Consider the following 20,849-nt stretch of genomic DNA (forward strand, 5'->3'; position numbering starts at 1 on the left):
GAGCAAATAGACCGAAATAGACTGAAGTGATTTGAATTGGACCGAAATGGACTAAAGTGAACCAAAGTGGACCCAATGGTCCGGAATGGACCGAATTGGATCCAAGTAGACTAAAATGGACCGAAGTGAACCAAAATAGACCGAATTGAACCTAATTTGAAAGCACATATCAGTACAAATCCTAGATATTAATTTAGTTACAGGCAAATTTACTTGTGTGCATACTATTTTCTTTGTTTGGGAAGTGAGAGAAATTTATTGATTTATTATAAAAAGGATTGGAAAAAAAAAAAGCGTAAAGATTTTTTTTTTTTTTTTTTACTTTCCTTTTTTAAGAATATGGTATGCAATTTTTCATATTTTTTTAGTAGTCTTATTAGGGGGGAAAATCATCCAAAATGAATATATAAAGTCAATCAGTTAATATATTTAATATTATCAAAAAATTGGAGGAACAAATCAATAAAAAAATTGTGACATGACTAATGATGTGGCTCAACAAGAGTGTAGCAATATTAAATATTAACTTTTAGATATTATATATAGATATAGATGAGACAAACGTGAATGTAGTTCCCATTAAGTAGAATGAGTCGGTAAGAAAAACTTCCGTGTTAGCTCCACCCTCTTACCAAATGGATCAAAAGTATTCAAGCCTCTTGAGCAGTTGAGTTAATTACCAAGAAAAATCTTCAGTAATGACTTTAAAACATTGGCTAAATACCAATACAAACTCTTTGAGCACTTGAGTTCATTACCAAGATAAATCTTCAGTAATGGCTTCAAAACATTGGCTAGACACCTGACACTACACTTAACTACTAACATCACACCTCTATAGTAAGACCACCATTCTGTTTTTCTCGCTTTATCTCTGCGACAATGTTCTGATAACTTTTGATTGATAACCTATGGATCTTAATATTTGTTTCATGGCATCGGTTACTATTTTCTATTTTAGATTCTTGGATTGATCATTTGATCAACTATAGCAAATTGAAGCAGAGACACCACTCCCCAACGTAACATATTGCCTTCCCTAGCCTCTAGTTCTCTCATGAGTGTTTGGCTATGTGTTTTGAGGACTCTTGAATGGTGGAAAGCTTCTACTAACATGAGAATGAAGTAGAATAAACAAGATGGCCACTAAATAATACAATTATATTTTTCTTTATAACAACAGAAAATCAAGAAAAGAGCATGCAACAGACAACAAAGCCAATTCTTATAAATGCAATAAGCTTTCTTACAATACACTAACAAATGTCAATGTTTCAAATGTTTCTATTTGGTTGCTGCTTCCATGCTTTCCACGTGTGTATCCAATGAGATGCTTTAACTACCACAGAAGCAACAAATATCTAAATGACAAGCCGCTTAATATTTCAAACCTAAGAGCACCAACAGCATTTAAATACAGGATTCACCAGATCCAGGCACCTACATGGTGCATTGATACTAAGACAAAGAAGCCGAGATTGAGCGAGAACACGAAAAGTCATTGCCATTTCAGCTTGACCATGGTATCAGCTCCAGGTCCAGATCTCTGGTACTAGACAGCCGAAAGGTTTGGCCAACTCCATGGTCTTGTGTATCTTAAAGCCTTGCAGAGTTAACAAAAAACCCTTGCCCCAGCAGAGATGGGCAAACTCCGATGTCCCTAAAACAACGAAATCAAGTCATTGCCGTTGAAGAAAATGCTGGAAAGAGAAGAGGGTAGCAACATCCGGACTTTGGATGGAACAAAATTGGGAATTCAATTTAATTCCCGGGTTAGCTACATAATGTCATCTCATAACCGGTCCAACCAGCTGAGAACACTATCTTGAGAACCAAACTGCAAATCCTATAAGCATAAATGACAAAGATCAGCAATATGTTAGAAAGCTTCTCATTTGCGTTCTCAAGCTGGAAATCATATGGAAATCAGTTGCATAAAAGTAGAGAAAGAAGAGAAGAAAGTGAAACTTACAGCAAGCAGGAAATCAGGTGGAGTATCCAGATATATGTTCTCAAGGTCAGGAATTCCAGAAGATGCACTATTGTTCAAGGTCATCTCATTTGTGTTGCTAGAAGAGCCAGTATAAGAGATGTGATTCAGTCCTGAATTATTTAGAGGAGCATAATTATCAAAAATCTCCCTGCAGAGTAATGAATCATTCATGCAGTTTAAATCAGAGTTCTCAACAGCCTGAGATTCCCCTGCCAGCCATGCAGGGTAGTCCATGTTGTCCTCAGCCTTAATATCTGGTGGAGGGGCATGAGATGCTTCTGAGACAAATTCTACTTCCTAATCCACAAACATTGATTTCCGTTAAGATGAGGCATCTTAGAAATTAATATATATATATATATATATATTCTACTGGTTTTTCATAATATGGTCATTTTATGTTCCCTCAACCACCTTCTTTGGACTATACAAGTTTAAAATTGAGAAACCACTCAAAAATTAATTTCGTTAACAGTTACCACATCTTGCTTTTCTTTTCTCTTATTTCTACAAAATGTTCTTTTCCTTATATCCCCTTGCTCATAACTTAAATACCACCAATAGTTCACCCCGGGTGTATATTGACTGCTTCACGCAAAAATATATTAAAGAAATTGCCACATACCTGGAGAGATGACAGGTCATTATTTTCACCAACATCATCACTCTGAACAGATATTCCTGGACGTGGTGGATTAGGAGGATTTGCTTTTGGGGTCCTTGGACTAGTTCTCAGCGTCATAATGTCAGAATCCTCAACCACCAGATTGCCATCGTTATTTTCAGTCTGCTTCTGCTGTTGATAAAAAATTTTTGAAACCACAAATTCACCTTCCTTCTCATTTTCTTCAGTTCCTAGATGATATTGATGCATCACCCAATTGGACTTATCAGGCTTGGAGCCCTTCTTTGAACTTTTATACAGTACCATTATCTTCTTACAGCCTTTCTGCAATCCATTTTCCATCAAAGGTTTTGTCTTACCTGTCTTGTGCCAGCGGACAGGCCCCTCAGTCGAACTATGTTCACTTTGAATCTTGCGGCGTTTCCGTTGACCAGAAGCATATGCATTAGTGGTTCTGTGAAAGAAATGGACACTGCTTCCATCTTTCTTAGCACCTGGAAATTTAGAAGGGGAAAAAAAAAACAGCAATTTAGATCAAAGTTTGATTGACTCAGCTCTACGAGGTTGCATTAGTTGGTCCAATTTTGGTCAAATTACATACACATTTACATATAGATTGCGAACGTATGAGAATAGGGGCACAATGATTCCAAAATCAGTTCAAATTGAGCAACCACATTATGATTACATTTGACCATTCAACACAGAATAATAAAAGAAAAAAAGGAATTGAGGAAGTGATTTATGTAGGAACTAAATAAAAAAAATTAGAACGAACTCAATGATTGAATAACCATATTTTATTATTTGAGCCCAGTAATTCAGCAACCACATCAAATTATTTGAAATAGAGAAAAATTTTAGCAAGATCAAGTTTTCTATTGGCTGCTAATTTCAATTTCACACACCCCAGTTATGATGGGGTGCTTTCTTTCTATCTTTTTCCCTCTTTTTTGGGGAGGAAACCAAGGCATGTGCTACGATTCAAAAACTGCTCAGCCAGGTTTCACTTTTGTACATTTCTTTTCTTTCTTCTCCCTTTTACAAACTCTTGGATTGCCCTTTCTCCTTTTAAAAACAGAAGCATCAAAATCAGCAGCCTTCCAGATTTTAAAAAATAAATAAATTTCAGATAGTAATCTGATCCCTTTTTTTTGTGCTAACACATATTAATCTGATTTGGTCCTCAATTTATATTGCAGATTCTGTAGTCCATACACTACCATGGATACCAATGATAGTATGGAATTGCAGATTCTTTATATATTCCCTCACCTGGAAGGTCTTCCGGATGGCTGTAGCAAATTCCTTTGTCCCCCTCAAGTGTTGGGATGAACTCATCAATAAACAAGTGTGGATTTGAGTTTCCAACACCACATTTTGCTGCTAAATGTTCTAAGAGCTCTGCATCGGAAGGCTCAAACTTCACACCAACAGGCAGGCCAGGCCATTCAGGAGAAACCTTCACAGGAGAAGCAGCGATGTTAGCAACAAAAGTCTACAACTAGTCAAGGTCAAGGATATCCATGTCAAACGATTTTGCAAAAATGGTTTTACAAGCTTTCCTTGATAAAGATGGTGAATACCTTCTACTCATAAGAAAAAGAAAAAAGTAATAGCATGACATGCATTTAGTTATAGGTGCAAAGAGAATAGATAAAAATTAAATAATGTTGAGGTATCTTATAGTCAATTTGCTAGGCATATTTAGTGTACAAGTTAACAGCAAGGAATGGTATAAAAGCTGAGTAAATGTTCAAGTTCCAACTTACATCACTATTGTCTATACGACAATGGCAATTTGGGCATTCACGATTTGCCCCACAGTCTTTGATTTGATGAGCAGCAGAACACGTAACATTTCTCACTTTCCTTGCCAATGCCCTGCTATTGATTAGCCAAGCCCTGCAAGAATGATTTACTATAAGCTTATAATTCCAGTAATAAGACACCCTATATCTATAAGCAGAAATATGCTATAAGTCCAACGTTTAAAAAGGTTTGCAAAGAACAAGACTACAAGAACCAGAAGGAAAAAAAAAAGAGTTTGCATGAAGGAAAAAGCAAGAGTCAACCATTAGGGTAGAACATCATTGCTGAAATACATAAAGTATCAGCAAATCATATGATATGACTCAACACTGAGGTCCAAGACATCATGTATGGTACGATTATATTTGATAAACATGTGTATGGGACAATGTTGCAAGGAATGCTAAGAGTAAGTTTGTATAGCTACCCACTTAAAATCAATTTGGGCAAATCTAGTGGTGGCAAAGCCCCTTTAAGACTTTGACAATGATCAAGCAAACACAAAACCCAAAATTGTAGTATACATATTTTGCAGTCAAAAACATTGGGCCAACCTAGTAGAGCAAAAAGATAATAAAGTCAGAGTATGGCAAAAATGAAAGAGAGAAAGGCACTCAAGATGAGACACGCAACAAATTGAACATTAATAGATTGAAACACATTCAAGTAGTTTTTCTAAGCCTGTTGCTTCCTAAAGATTTGTAATTGAAACTATATTAACTTATTAAGAGACTAGACTAGATATCTGAGTAATTTATAAATATCCTAACTTGCAGATCACTACTTATTAAGATAATAATGTATACAGAAGGGAATGACCTGCCCAATCAATAAGTTCAAACGATAGAAGATTCACTACCATCTACAACTGACTCCAATCTGTACAATGAAGTCTTACAAAGTCTCATTTTATTAATCTTTCAAAGATATAATATTATATATGAAACTCATTAAGGATTTATTTACCACAGATGGATATCTAAAAGGAAGCTAAAAAAATATGTGCATTTTCAATTTCCTCCAACAAAAGATAATATTTTTAAGCTTGATTTTCTTTTCCTTGAGAAGATTTATGATTGAAATACTTCTTCAAATAGACAAGCATAAGGAATACAGTATAATTAAAGAATGGGATATCAGTACTCTGTACCCTATCAACTGGCTGTTATGTGCCATATAAACTAACTCCAATCTTCACTTTTTCCCCCCTTTTGAATGATATTGATTAATTTTTAATTTAACAATTATTCCAACAAGAAGTGATCATCATCGAGAACACTCCTCACATTGCTGCATTGTGGAGTAGGAAGAAAGTTTAGGTTTCAGCACCAAACCAAACCCAGCTACAGGGGTATGGAACAAAGTTGATATGACCTGAAATGGGTGTCTCAAAAATACATCCAAATATCTGTTTCCTCATCAAAATATTGAATAAAAGAAAGGGACTTTAATATTTGCTTCCAATAGAAAGACACGAACTTTTTTCTTATCACACCCTTCAACATCAGCTTTTAACCAAATAAGGTAGCTACCAATAAAGTATAAAATCTAGCAAGAGAATTTTCCTCTGACAAATGGGTTTCCAAAACTAGTGACAAGTTAGGTTACCTATAAATTTCATAACCCAATCCAGTAGTACAAAAAAAGAAGAAGCATTTTTTAACTATAAAATCAACTAATATATAATACCCAATTAATCAAAGGAACATCCAAATAAATCCCAGAAACTTAAACAAACAAACAAATAAAAGAGGAAGAAAAAGAACAGAAAATTTGATTAGTATTCTGGGCATCATAGACTCCTAATACCATAACAAAAATGTAAAAACGAGACACCCAAAAGAAAAAGATAAAAACTTTATCTATATATTTACTTGTTGATAATCTTAGGCTTACCTTGCCATGTTCTTAAGAGCTAGATAGACGATGCTGAAGCTAAACACAAACTATACAGAGAGAGAGAGAGAGAGAGAGAGAGCTCAGTTAGTGTGTGTTAAGCTTTGCCTTTTGTACACTGGACTAAGTTAAGTGAACTGTGAGAGAGAGAGTTATATAAAGAGAGAGAGAGAGAGAGTATGTGTGAGAGCGGGAAAACACAGCTTTGGTATCGTTATGAGAGGCTTGTAAACCGAGGCTAAGGTTTGGAATAGAAATGCTTTCGTTGGACTGGGTCAATGGCCAATGGGGGTTTTGGAGTTTGGTTTGAGTGTGGCCCACCGTTGACTAAACCTGGGTCCAAGGCAGTTGGTTCGGACACGAAGCTCGAAGGGTGTCGGGAAGCTTGGAACTTCGAAATCCGAGAAAAAGTGTCATTATAGTGAATTTTTGTGGGGACTCAGTGCTTAGCTTCCTTGCTCCCCAAGCCTATACATAGAAACGTTTCGAACACTTTTCCGGATTTCCCCTTCTGCCCCTGCGTCTTCTACAAAATGACTCAGGTCTATGTTTGATTTGACTTCCTCCCAACCTTTTGCTTTCTTGGTTGGCCTTTGAACCTCAGCAAAATAGAATCTTACTGTAAATTACGCGGTTCCACGACTTGCACATTTCTCAAATTGTGGTTGAGTAATTTCAGTAACATATAAAAAGCCATCATTATCCATGTATCAGATTTTGATCTACAGGTTATTACTTTCATATAGACTCGTTATTTTGTTTCCGCCACTCATAATCTACCGTGTTGACAGTTATGGTAAAAGCTGTAGTTTTTTATGTCATTTTAGAATTTTTGTTTGTGGTTAGATTACGTTCCTTACATATGGGACCACTATTAGACTTTTTGTATTGTGTGTAACAGTGACTCTTTGAAAATTTAGAAAAACTGTGTCACGGGTTTAGTTTGGATCCAGTGTCCTGTGCATTAGACCCAATAAGATATTGTCATGTGTCCATAAATTGTCACATGGCAGCATCCCATCGGATCCAAAGCATTAGACACACTAAATTTAAAGCCCGGTTTGGATAACACGTTCACGTTTGTAAGGTTTGTGCGTTTTCAATTTTTTTTTTTTTTTTTTTAATAGACCAGCGCCCGGTGCATTGTTCATGCCTATGAACAGTGCAACAAGACATATGAACAGTAAAAAAAGAGTGAACAGTAATTTTTCACACATTTAAAATTATTTTGTTACAGTGTTTTCAACAAAATAAGCTGTATCCAAACGAATCCTAAGTCTCTTCTAGCTAACTTTTGGGACAATTCTATTTGGTAGAGAAAAAATTAATAAAAAATAATGAGTTCACACAATTGGTGACAATTCTATTATGTAAAAAAAAAAAAAAAAAAAAAAAAGTAAAGTGGTGAGTTCACACAATCAATTACTTCAACAAATTGTGTCAATGGTATGGTTCTTGAAGGGCCAAAATGGCCAACTGGCCCTAAAATCGTAAGTATATAGTTAGTAAGTTCCGTTTACAAACATTTTAACTTACTAGCATCTCGAGTCTTAAAGACTCGATTTTGGCGGCCAAAATCGAGTCTTTGAGACTCGGTTTGTAGTTTGGATCAGCTTTGATGTGGCAATTTTTCCACATGGGTGTCCACCTGGAAATCGAGTCTCTAAGACTCGATTTCAAACCCAAAATTTTTTTAAAAAATTCTAAGTCTGTACGTGTCGAAATACCCAAAACAAATTTAAGAAATTTCACTACGCAGATCAGAGGGAGAGAAAGAGAAACACACAGCTACTCAGATCAGATCAGAGGGAGAGAAACAGAGAACCTCACCGCTAAACCTCACCAGCGCGGCCTGGGGCTTGCGCCGGCCAGCGTCGCTTGCGGCCAGGGGCTCGCACGAGCCTCAGGCCGTGCGCGACCCAGGGTCGCGCGAGCCCCAGGCCACGTGCAACCCAGGGTCGCGCGAGCCCCTGGCAGCGCTCGAGGCCCAGGTCGCGCGAGCCCCTGGCAGCGCTCGAGGCCCAGGCCGGCGCGAGCCCCTGGCAACGATCGAGCCCCTGGCCGCGCGCAACATTGGCCGACGCGAGCCCTAAGCCGCCTGGGTCTCGCGCAAGCCTGGGTCGCTAGTCAGTTTCTAGTCATGCCACGCGCGCCTGGGTCTCCGATCTCGATCTTCTCTCTCTTTCTGTTTCTGGTTTTCTTTTCTTTTTTTCTCTGGGCTTTTCCTTTGATGCTCTGGTGTTTGGTTTGAGTGCTATTAATAAGGGTTAGAAATCGGGTCTTAGAGACTCGATTTCCATGTGAATGCCAAGTGGCAACTCTGCCACATCAGAGCTGATCCAAACTACAAACCGAGTCTTAAAGACGCGATTTTGAAGGCCAAAATCGATTCTTTGAGACTCGAGATGCTAGTAAGTTATAATGTTTGTAAACGGAACCTACTAACTATATACTTACGATTTTAGGGCCAGTTGGCCATTTTGGCCTTCTAGAAGACTTTGGTGGATTTTATAAAATATAATTTTATCATCCATTTGGTTAGAGCATTAGTACTGGGGATTGTAAACCCCCCAAAATGGTATTTTATTCCATCGATCAACAAAAATTGAGTATTATCTGAAGTGGTAGTTGTAAAATATTTTTTAATTCTGTCACAGTACCATCTTATAAATAAGATGGTATTGTAGCAAGATGGTATATTTTTAAAATAATATTTTATTGGGCTTTAGGTTTTACTTGGGTATTGAGTCATATTATTTTATTATGTAGATATATTATTTTAATGTGTTGTATGGTAAAATAAAAGTTGGAATGTTGGTTGTATTGTAAAATGATATGATATAATAGATAAAGTAGTTTTTGAGATGATAAAATGAAATATTTGTTGAGGTTCAAAATATCACAATATTGTACCAAAACCCAAAAACAATAAAAAAATATTGAAATCCAAGAGCTACTTGGGCTTTTAATGAAAAGGCAAGACCTAAATCCATTAAAAGTCAATAGGAAGGGGCCTAATCCCTTGAATGGGCAAACATTGGACCTTACGAAACAAAGAAAGAAGAAGTTCAGCCTAGCCCTTAAGGGAGGAAATCGCGAAGGGAACCCAAAGAGAAAACTGAACTAGGATACCTGGGGATTTTCAGAAGCCTGGAATCCTTGGAATATGCAATAAGGCCAGGTTAGGATTGAGACAACTCAAGGAAGCATGCCTAGGAGCACAAAGAACGAGAGCAAATGTGTCCCATAAGAACGAGAGCAAATGTGTCCCATTAGCCACCCAATGATGCAGAAAAGGGGCAGAAGGCTTGGGGGACAAGCAATTCATAAATAAGGGTCCGGTACCTCAGGGAACCTAGAAAGATGGACCATGAAGGAAGGTGGTTGGGGATTTTTCAGTCTGATGGAAGGGAATCCGCTCATTTAGTAAAAATGACAAAAAGGAAAGTAGTCAAAAGGTAAGTCTAAAAAGGTGGTGTCTAGAAGTTTTGGAAAAGAAAGATCAAAGGTCAGCCCTTTAGGACCCCCTAGAACAGGAAAGTCAGTTGGGGGCTTTTGAAGAAGGAACCTCAAAAGAAGGAAATAGTGAGAAAATAAGGAAGGGGCCAGTCATCAATGTTGTTGACACAACATTGGTTCTGGTACCTAGGGTAGCAAATGGAGGGAATCAATGGTACACTAGAAACCCTAGGATGACACCTTAAAAGGAAGGGCAACCAACAGTGAAAAGCATTTAGCAACAGTGAATCAGAGGAAAAGATCCTTGAGAAAAGTCTATTAGAATTCAAAAAGAGAAAAGAGAGGGAAAACACCGTCCGGGATCCTGAAACAGCCACTAAAGAATACACTTGAATTTAAAGGGATTCAAACTTCGTAAGTCTTAGAGGCCTGAGGAGTCATCTAAGTTTGCAATTTTTGAACTTATTTGGACCTTGTAACATATCCTAGTGAGTGTGATGTATTAAAAACTTAAGAAAATAATGAAACATTCCATCCTAAGGATCCCTAACGTTTATTTCATTTTTTCTCTTATATCACTTCTTTACTGTTCCTTGTTGTACAATACGTATATGTTTTCTGTGTGTTAGTATGTACGTGTTGTAGGATCCGCGATTTGTGCACAACTTAGTTTGAAATCAACCCAACTTAGCTGCGGTGAACCAAGCCCAGTCCCTTAAACATAAAGCATTGGGCCCAGGATCCTTACTTTCTACTTGGGCTTGTGTGCTGTTTTCCAAAAAAAAAGAACCCACACAATATTTTTTTAGAAACTAGATGCTAATAATGATATATATAAATGAAATTACTTTTATCCATTTATTTATTTATTATGTAAAAGTTTGATGGTAATTGAAAAAAAATGATAGTGTTGAAAAGTTTTATGTTCTCTTTTTAGCAAAAAATCATTCCTAGAAAACCTTGATTGTAATCTAAATTAGTATTCCATTTATTATATTTTTATAGCGATGATAAGAGCATCCACAGCATATGTGCCAAATGCCAAATATTTGGCACATTTGGCACAACAAACATCAAAAAACCCCCTTTATGAGATGTTCCAAATCTCATAATTTTTGCCACATGTGAACAATACCGTTCCATTTTGGAATGATACGGACAAGAATGCTAAAAAAAATAGTTTTTTATTCATTTCTCTCTCATCATTTTTGACTTTCTCTCTTCTCTCTTTTTCTTGGTGTTTGGTGGGAGGAGTTAATATATTGTTTTAATATGTAGTAAATATTATTTTAATGTATATAATTGAATGATAAAACATCTGATAAATAAGATATTGTAAAATGATGTGGTAAAATAATAAAGTAGGCTTTTGGTGTGTCAAAATGACATTTTTTTATAGAACATCTGCTGTGGATGCTCTAATAGTATAATACAAGACTGTAGATTCAATTATTTTACATAATATATAAGAGGAGATTGGTTAAGGTGGAAAGAATACTTCAACAACAGTAAGTTTTGTTGAAAATTTAAAACTTTTAAAGTATTTTTCTAGTGAAATATTTTCTTAAGTAATTAAAAAAAATTAATATTATGTATTTATTTTTACTCCAGTAAGGTAAAAACTAAAAACTAAGTTTAAAAAGTTGTCACAAACTCATAGTGAGTGTTTGGATTCGGCGTCTGCGTTTTCCTCTTTTGCATTTTCCTTTTTTTTTTTTTTTTGCACTCGTAATGGGAGACAAAGGCTACTGTTCATGTACCGTGCATGAATAGTAGCCGAAAATTTTGACTTTTCAGCCATTTTCAGCACATCAGTGGGTCCCACGGGACCCACAAATTTCACTTTTTAGCAATTTTTTCATTAAAAATGGGTCCCATGACACTATTCACTTATTTAAAAATTATTTCGTTACAGTATTTTCAGTTTTAGTTTTCAGTTTCAACAAAAATAAGCTCAATCCAAACAGATCCATAATTGTGTTTCTTGATTTCTTATAACGGCTATATATTTGGATGTTCCAAATGAAAGAAAAGAACTAATATTAATCGATAATTTTAGAGTCATCAACAAGTCGTTGTAGTATAGTGGTAAGTATTCCCGCCTGTCACGCGGGTGACCCGGGTTCGATCCCCGGCAACGGCGATATTTGTTTTCGTTTTTTGTATCCGGACCGGGTCATTTTGGCCCAAACCCATTTCTTGTCTAACAAAACTAGTCCAGCCCATTAATTAAAAAAGGTTCTTCTGCCAAAGTACAAGAATGAAGAACCCAACCCCCCTCGATTTTAAAACACACACATAAAAAAAGGTAGCTCAGGCATGTGTCAGTACTCAGTTGGAGGATGTTAATTTATGTCATTGCTGCTAAGAACTATGTTCTACATTTTTAGATATTAATGGTTTCTGGTGCTTCAATTAAAAGTTGAATATCTTAGATAAGATCAAACCTACATTATTAACTTCTTTCTAGATGAAAGAACTGTTTTCCTTTTTCCTTTTCACATCAAACCTACCTTCTCATATGTCATAGTCACCTTCTTTACCTTTTGTTTTTGTTTTCTTTTTTCTTTTTTTTTTTTAACACAAAACTAAGTTGAAGCTTAAATTACTCATTTACGTCGACTAATACAACACAAACAATGTATTATTTTTAAAGACAACTAAATTTGTTTAAAAAAAAAGGACAATTAAATTCGATTCAATCATATATTTGAATTTAATAAGAAAACTTAGGATTTATTTGGATACTGCTTATTTTGTTAAAAACTGAAAACACTGTAGCAAAATAATTTTTAGATGTGTAAATAGTGCAGTGAAATCCATTTTTAATGAAAAAGTTATTGAAAAAAGAGGTTTGTAGGTTTCGTGAACACTGCACAGGACCCACTGGTGTGACACATTCCTGTGAAATATTTGTTGGTCAAAGAGGTAGTGAGTGAACACTGCACAGGACCCACTGACAGTATTGTATCTCACGTGAAACACAGGTCCCAATAAAAAAATAAAGGAAAACGCAAACACAGCATGGAGAAACGCAATCCAAACGCATATTTAAGGTACATTCTTTGTCTCTCTCTCTCTAGAAGTTTGATTTTAACTTATGACTGTTTTGCAATGCCTCTCTCTCTCTCTCTCTCACAGAGGTCAGCATTATTGACCATTAATTTTATATCAAGTTCTAAATCAATCAAGAATTAACAAGAACACGTTTTGGGAGTGTATGGTCATATTACTAAATCTGATACAATTCATTAGCACTAGAATGTTAACAGTCGTTACATAATCTGGAAGATTTCTTGCATACATGTAATAGGAGTGAAGGCCTTTGGACGGACCTTATTTTACAATGAAACAAGTCAAACAACATCTCAGCAACCCCAACTCCAGAACTCAGTGAAGGCTTCTTGACCATAACATCAGCTCCAACATAATTTCCTATGTCAACTTACTAAACTAACTAAGTTTGAGCAAATTTACTATTTTTTTTTTTTGAAGTAAGATGTAGTATTTTTGCAATATCTGAGACTTTAGTTTATTGAACTTGACTAATAATTATTATATGGGATCAGTAGCAATGTCTAAAGCAACTGAAAAAACCTACAGAGTTGTCTTCTATGTTGGATGTTGGGGTTTCCCCTGAGTCATGTCTTGCAGCCATTAAGGAACTTGTACCAGGAGATTCTGGCGGAAACACAGTATTCTCTGAAGCATATATCCGAGGAGGGATAATGGGCTCTGGTGGTGAAATAGTAGACAGATAATGCAAGAGCATCTGTATAATTTGGCTGAAGTTTGGTCGAGTGTTTGGGTCCTCTCTCCAACATGAAGTCACAATCAAACCCAAATCCTCAGGGAGGTTTTCAGCATTGGGCCTCACATTCTGAAACAATAAATATTTGGATGATGTTAAAAGCTCCAAGAAATAAATGAGATTTAATCTAGCAATGGGACAATGTGAATCCTTGTGGCACACATTGCAAAATAAATTACCTGATGGCCTAATCATTGAGATTCATACAAAAACAAATAAGGATGTTAGACCCCTTTCTAGAATAAATTATGCTTATTGTACATTCCATTCCATTCAATGTCAAAGTTTGAAACTAATGGATAGATATAAATTAGGACTACAAGAGCAATTTTAGAAAATCTTTGGTTGCAGGTTTTTCACAATGTTCTACTTTCAGCAATTTAGCCATGCAATCATTTATTATTTTTTCTGCTGAGTCACCACACAGCAGCTGCTGAATCTTTCTAAACCTACATGTGATCTTCACCAAGATGGTCTGGCTGCATTGTTCAAGTGCACTATCCTAAGAAAAATTTCAAGTCCATCTGATTGAATTTGAGAATTTTCCCTGGTAGTTTTTTAATGAGGTGTGTAACATGTTGCCTATCAAACCTAACAAAACTGCTGGGGAGGGGTGTCAGCTAGTTCTCCTAAATTACTCAAAGTTTCCTGCACTATAGATTAAGTTGAAAAAGAAATGCTCCCAAATCTAGCATATTTTTTGTTACCTTTGACATCTTATAGTCCTAGAAGAGATCATATGAGACTGTAAACGCCATTAAAGTTGCTATTTTAAAGTCCTACCCTAAGATCACACACATGCAAGAAATCATCCCATCTTAGATATATCATAAGACAAGATCAAAATATATAGCTACCTTAAAAGCAGCTGCATATGCTGCCTGTAGATTTGACATGCCTTCAAAAGGCAATTTATTGTGGATGAGCTCCCACAGCACAATTGCAAAGCTGTAGGCATCCACCTTGTGATTGTAATGCTTCTTTTCCCCATGCCTCAGCGTGACTGTGCTGTAAAGCTATCTCCAAATAGGGAAAGAACCATTAGTAAATACAAAACACCAATTGCCTGAACAATATAAACCTAAAACCTTCAAGCAATTGAGTACCTCTGGAGCCATCCAACGATATGTTCCTGTTTCAGCCGTCATCATCTCTGTTAATGACTCTTCTCTAGCTAAACCAAAATCTGCAAGTTTAACTGTTTTATGGTCTGCGGTCAAGATCAAATTCTCTGTCAAAAGAAAAGGAAACAAAGTCATCAAACTTTTGCTCAAACCTAGGTTCCTCAAGAAGTGGCTACACCTGATTTATGTGGATATCACTTTGGAGATAGTGATCAAAATTACTTCAGCTAAGATGTTAGCTAGAATCTAAAATATAAGATATTCATCTTTTGAAACCATCTCATGTTCACCTTGTCTATAATGAGCAAAAGTTAAACTAGGAATGGCCAAACACTATTTGCTCATTTGTTATGATTATCAGATTTTGACATAAAACAAAAACAATAAGTCAAGAAACTACTATAAATTGAATTTGACAGAAGCAATGTGATCCTAAATCAACAGGTAGACAGTAGATCTTCTCTTAAGACAGCACGCCAGAGAAGCTAAGAGATGCAGTACAGGGACAGCCAAGGAAACATAAATCTGGGACAAACCAAAGCAATGCCATCAATGATGCTAAATCTAGTTCTACCACACAATGGAAAGCCTCCCATCAGATTTCAAAATCCAAATTAAATTCTGCGGCTACCTTCTGATGCTAATTGTAGGTATGCATTTTCATATGTCATTGGACATGCTCACAATTAAAGTCAACCTATTTCTTCATGTACTCCCATGTCTGTAGCAGAACAGTTAATGCCACATGGATCTCCAAGAATAACATTGGCTTAACTACTTTAGAATTTTAGTGCAAACTTATACTAATTTGAAACCTACAGACATCAAAAGCATATTTGCGTTACTGTTTTGAAAGCTGGACCTCATGATGAGTACCGCTAAAATACTATCTTAAGCTTTCTTGTTTTCTGTGTTTTTTCTTCTTCTTCACCCCCCCCCCCCTTTCCCCCTTTTTACAGCCACTCAAGTTGATTAGTCGACACCCACAAGTCAAGTTGTTTACTAAAATGTCAACGACCAGTCACCATACAGGATTTCATAATCATGATTGACAAGTATCCCAGGACTAAATACTCTTCTTCATATGTCAGTTACTTGCAAGAACAAAATTCAATTGCAATTATCAACCAACTGAAAAATGGAGATACAAATGGTATATGCAAGTAACACATTCACCATGTTATGCAACACCGTTGTGAATCCTTCTAATAGAAGTTAGAATTGAACTACAAATGACTTAGTACAGACATGACACGCTTCCAGCTAATAAAATATTCTGTTCTTTTCTTTTGTGAGTTAACAACAACTGTACAAACAACAGAAACTCCAACCAAAACAGCAAAATAACCGTACCAGGTTTCAGATCCCGGTGAATGATCCCATGGGAGTGTAAGCATTCCATAGCGCGAGCAATATCAAGTGCAAACCCGACTGCCACATGCATATCCAAGCAGCTTGGCCGCAAATTCAACAAGTATCTACGCAACGTCCCACCCATTAGAAGTTCAGTTACTATCACCATAACAGGTTCCTTGCAAGCACCAATAAACTGGTAATACACAAGTAGACACAGTCGTGTCAGATATTGATTAAATGCTCAATTCAATGGTTTCTTCTAATCACTAACAATTCACTGACTATCCTTAAATTTCAGATCCTGATATAGATAGAATCATATGCTTAAAAAATTGAAATATCATTTCCTATATATGCTTATCAAACAACCTTCACTAGATTCTTGTGTTGGACTCTGGATAACATTGCAACCTCTCTGGCAAACCGCGCTTCTCTCTTGGCAATTTCTTCTGGGGTCTCTCCCCTATGAACAACTTTAATAGCAACAGTTTGATTTTTATATCTGAAAAAAACAGAAATTCCAGCAAATTGAAGATTAAGACAACTGCACCATAACAATATACCACTGATTAAATTATCTAAAACAGTAAGCCAATAACTAAAGCCTCAGAAATATGAGATACAAGAATTCAGGCCCCAAAAAGGAAAAGAGAACCCAGGTTAACTTACTGCCCCTTGTAAACTTTGGCATGTGCACCCTCTCCAATCTCTGGCCCAACAAGAAGTTTCTTAGGATCAACCAGCCACTTTGCATCCAAACTGAACTCTCCCTCTGAATAAATCCCATTACCAGATCCCATTTTCTTCTTCTTCTTCTTATTCTTCTAAAACTCTCTCTCTCTCTCTCTCTAAAATAGGAACAGAACTAGCATAAACTGACTAACCAAAGTAGACCCTTTTGTGCATCACACAATTAAAGTACACCGAATAAAAGAGATGCTATAATAAAAACATAAAAAGAGAGAAGTAGAGCTTAGTACAAAAGGACATGCTTGGTTCTGCACCAATGGCAGGTCACTCAGCACAGACCCGTCCCCAAGATCACGCTTGCAGATCCAAAAGAATTCAACATGTACTTTTGCTTGGGAGACAAAGAATAAAGCCCCACATGTTCTTCTATGGCACCCACCCACCCAACTAAAACTATTATTAAGGATTTTAAAACTGAACTAATAAAACCAAATAAACTCAAAGAACCCCAACAAGCTCTGTCTCTCAGAAACAGAGTAGATGAAGAAAAAAAAGTTGCTCTTAATGGCAGAGTAGTAGACAAAGAAAAGCCTTTAATGGAGGATTGGAGCTAAGCTAAGAACGAATCGCAAACGAAAACAAAAACAAAGGACCCAGATAGAAAATTTGGGCTGCACTTGAAATGGTGGTTGTGGGGTAGGATTTGTGATTGATATTATTATATTCTCCGCGTATTGTATTGTTGAATTTAACTCTGTTTCTTGATCTATAATGATAAAGCCGCGGAAGGAGTTCTGTCCGTGTCAGAAACAGTGGACTTTTAATTTTAGTAAAAGATTATATAAATATAAACAAACATATATGGGAGAGAGATTTTTTTTTTCAAGGGGGAAATACGAGAGAGATTGTGTGTGTAAAAGGAAATATAGATGACACCATATATATATATATATATATATATTATTTATGAGATGTGTTAATGAGTGTCCTTAGAGTACTGGTTAAGAATTTAATTAAAAAAAGTTTTGACATCACTTTTATGGAAAATGAAAAAAAGCTATCAAAACATTAATTGATTTTTTTTCTTTTCCTATAAAAAATTTCTTTAATTGGATTCTTAACTAGTGCCCTAAAAACACTTATTAACATTTTCCTATATTTATATATATATATATGGTAACATCATATATCATCTTTTTTTTACCCAAAAAATAAAATATATCATCTATATTATATATTATATTATTATATAATAAAAGTTGGAGCTTATAAATCACGATTTTAACAAGTATATATCATAAAAAAATAAAAAAGTTAGCTCAATCAGAAAAATATTTTGTCATAAAACCTAAACCATAAACCAAGTGTCTTAACCTAATAATAAAAGTAATTATTCTAAAATAGACGTTTCTACTATTTTATTTTATTTTATGTATTAATAGTTGGAGGTGGAAGTTTTGAACTTTTGATATTTTTGTTGAAAATATCATAATATGCAAATCAGTTGAGTTACAAAATTCTTGTTATCTTCTAGATTCGTATGACTTAAAGAAACTTCTAAAAAAGACTTCTTATAAAACCTTTTATATGTGTGTGTATATATATATATATATATATATATATAAAATGCATTCCGGTCATTTATTGTCGAAACATTTTTTAATTAAAAAATATTCGTTGATTTATACTAAACATAATCCTAATCAATACTTATTGAATTAGTTTTGGGATTGTATAATATATGTACGGTGTTTATAATAATTTACAATAAAATTTAAATTCTAATGCATAACAATCAATTTTAAATTATTTATAATTTCTTCATTTTTATCCAATTCATTTCAATGCTTCTTACAAATAAGTTTTTAATTTAGTTTTAATTTCATAAAGGGTGCATTTACATCACTTTTTTTTTAACGAGAATAACAGACGTGCTTATGTTTTGGCGAAGCTGGAGAAGAGATCACTAAGACCGTCTAAAGATATAATGGCAATGTCCATTTTTTTGTGATACCTACTTTTGTTAATGATTAAAAGGGACGTAGTTACTTTTAAAATCTAGAAAATTATTAATTACTCTTGTATTATCATAAATGTGTACTCTCTTATTTCACATAAATAGTGAGTTTCACCATGAATTTAATTAGTGGGACTCACCATTCATGTAAGAGAAAGAAGTACATATTTATAGTACTTCGAGAGTACAAAATAATTTTCCCTAAAAGCTGCCTTTATTATAATGTAAATGGTCTGTCAACTCTATCATATACAAATAAATGAATTGCTAGTTTATCCAAAATAAATAAATAAGAATTGAAAACAGCAAATTAAAGTTCAGCTACCACATTTTCCTCAAAAAAAGTTCAGCTACCACATTAATACAGATTCTATCATAATAATGATCGATGAGGTCTAGATTTAGAAATAACTACATATCCGTTGAAAGGATTTCAAAGAATTCAAAATAAATAACTACATATCCGTTGAAACTTTTATTTATTTAAAAGGATTATTTATTTATTTATTTATTTATAATTCAGCTGTGATAATAAATGGAAAATGGGATTTAAAAAAGAAGAAGAAAGGAATATATGAATATCAGTTTTCTTTGTAAAAAAGATTAAGTAATAATATCACTGAACGACAAGGGTGTAGACTCTAGACTGATAAGAAATTTTTATTGTTTCCATTAGTTAAAATTATTGTTGCATTATACTAACTAGACTAGTAGTTACTCTTCTTAAAAAAAAAGAAAACTAGTAGTTATAAATTACTAGAGTACTAGCCTAAACAAGAAATTGAAATAAAAATAAAAATACCAGAGTATATCATGTACTATTTTAATACCAATTACAAAGCTATTATTGCACTCCCATTAGTTATACTCCTAAATAAGAAAGAAAAAATAAAAAGGTTGTATTAGAGTATATTATTATTTATGTCGCTAATTAATAGTGTGTTTGGATGGAGGGAACTATAAGAGATAGGATGGGAAGTGTTTAATTAATTTTGTTTGAATTTTTTTTAAAGGGAGGGTGATTGGTGAAGGAGGTTGGGCTGGTGTTTTACTCCTCCAATTTTTTTTATAATTCAATAGTTACAACAATTTAGATGTTATGAGTGTGTTATGCATTTATGTCAATAACTAAGATATTATTGCAGCTTTATATTCATTTAGGTTACTCAAGCTAAATTGGTAAAATTTCTGATGGTTGAATAAGAGATCTAAGATTCAATCTTTGTCTACACCAAAAACCGATTGGTATCTTAATTTGATGATAAAGAAGACAAACATCACAAGTAGACGCCATAGATTGAAACTATATATATATATATATATATAATTAGTATTTTCTTTTTAATAATTTGATAGTTACAATAATGAGGGAATGAAGATTTGAATCTTGATTTTTTTTTAACAAAGAAACACGTGTTATTTCCAAAAGGAACTCTTACTCTTACTCTTTGTTGGGATAATGGCCATCCTTACTCTTTTTTATTCCCAAAAAAAAAAGGGGAGGTTACAGGGGAGGTAACAAGGGTAAAAATGATCTAATTAGATTATTGTAAAGCAAGAGAGCCAAAGAGCACTAATCAATTGCATGTGGACATGGATTTTGGGCATGAAAACAAGCACTACTCAACACATTTGCAAGTATAATTGGGATTAGTTCATTTTCTTTTGTTTATTTTGCTTAAATAATAAATTTGATATAATTACAATTAATTTAAAAAAAAATTGTATTCCATCATACCTTAAAATTTTGCCAAATGAAAATGATTATTAGATCATGTGTTACTTAGAAAATGATTATATAGTGCATCAATTAGAGATTTAGAAATACTGTAAGAAACATGGATTATTCCTTTCAGGCATTTGGTAAGGGAGAATGGCTCAATGATCTAACTTTATACCCTTGATTCTTTTGAAAGCAAAAGATACTATTTTGTTTTTTGATTGGAAAAGCAAAAGATACTAGAATTTTGGAGTATTCATATGTCAAATCTCAATAATGCAGTTTTTAGCATTTTAGTCTTTAATCCTTTGATGAAATTGTTAAAGGCATATAATGTTGGATTAAG

The 20,849-nt window shown here is 34.6% G+C and overlaps 2 protein-coding genes and 1 non-coding gene across 4 annotated transcripts; 1 reads left to right on the forward strand and 2 right to left on the reverse strand.

Moving 5' to 3' along the window:
- Positions 1-1,209: 1,209 nt before the first annotated feature.
- On the reverse strand, positions 1,210-6,611 carry LOC115976571 (SUPPRESSOR OF GAMMA RESPONSE 1-like). 2 transcript variants are annotated; one of them, XM_031097922.1, is made up of 6 exons: positions 6,327-6,611; positions 4,391-4,523; positions 3,894-4,080; positions 2,619-3,112; positions 1,973-2,290; positions 1,210-1,660 (listed from the first exon to the last, which is right to left on the reverse strand). In XM_031097922.1, exons 1-6 carry the CDS (start codon positions 6,332-6,334, stop codon positions 1,613-1,615), a joined length of 1,188 nt encoding a protein of 395 aa, XP_030953782.1. In that variant the 5' UTR covers positions 6,335-6,611; the 3' UTR covers positions 1,210-1,612. The 2 variants fall into 2 exon arrangements, with proteins under 2 accessions (XP_030953782.1, XP_030953781.1); XM_031097921.1 differs by having other exon boundaries at positions 1,210-1,846; positions 6,327-6,609.
- A 5,245-nt stretch (positions 6,612-11,856) lies between these two features.
- On the forward strand, positions 11,857-11,928 carry TRNAD-GUC. The gene has a single exon. It is a non-coding gene; the product is annotated as a tRNA-Asp (tRNA).
- A 1,084-nt stretch (positions 11,929-13,012) lies between these two features.
- LOC115976572 (serine/threonine-protein kinase STY13-like) lies at positions 13,013-17,551 on the reverse strand. Its single transcript, XM_031097923.1, has 6 exons — positions 16,746-17,551; positions 16,446-16,578; positions 16,074-16,269; positions 14,703-14,827; positions 14,454-14,612; positions 13,013-13,665 (listed from the first exon to the last, which is right to left on the reverse strand). Exons 1-6 carry the CDS (start codon positions 16,874-16,876, stop codon positions 13,351-13,353), a joined length of 1,059 nt encoding a protein of 352 aa, XP_030953783.1. The 5' UTR covers positions 16,877-17,551; the 3' UTR covers positions 13,013-13,350.
- Positions 17,552-20,849: the final 3,298 nt, after the last annotated feature.

Source organism: Quercus lobata, chromosome 2 (assembly GCF_001633185.2).
Source record: "Quercus lobata isolate SW786 chromosome 2, ValleyOak3.0 Primary Assembly, whole genome shotgun sequence".
NCBI lineage: Eukaryota > Viridiplantae > Streptophyta > Magnoliopsida > Fagales > Fagaceae > Quercus > Quercus lobata.

Bases quoted from the DNA above. Each gene is read 5' to 3' on its own strand.
- LOC115976571 (XM_031097921.1), bottom strand. The intron at 3,113-3,893 runs GTGAGGGAATAT...CTAAATTTCCAG, and splicing joins CCATCCGGAAGACCTTCCAG to GTGCTAAGAAAGATGGAAGC. The intron at 2,291-2,618 runs GTATGTGGCAAT...TTTGTGGATTAG, and splicing joins ATGACCTGTCATCTCTCCAG to GAAGTAGAATTTGTCTCAGA.
- LOC115976572 (XM_031097923.1), bottom strand. From the start codon at position 16,876: ATGGGATCTGGTAATGGGATTTATTCAGAGGGAGAGTTCAGTTTGGAT. The intron at 16,579-16,745 runs GTAAGTTAACCT...TGTTTTTTTCAG, and splicing joins GCCAAAGTTTACAAGGGGCA to ATATAAAAATCAAACTGTTG. The intron at 16,270-16,445 runs GTTGTTTGATAA...GTGTATTACCAG, and splicing joins AACACAAGAATCTAGTGAAG to TTTATTGGTGCTTGCAAGGA.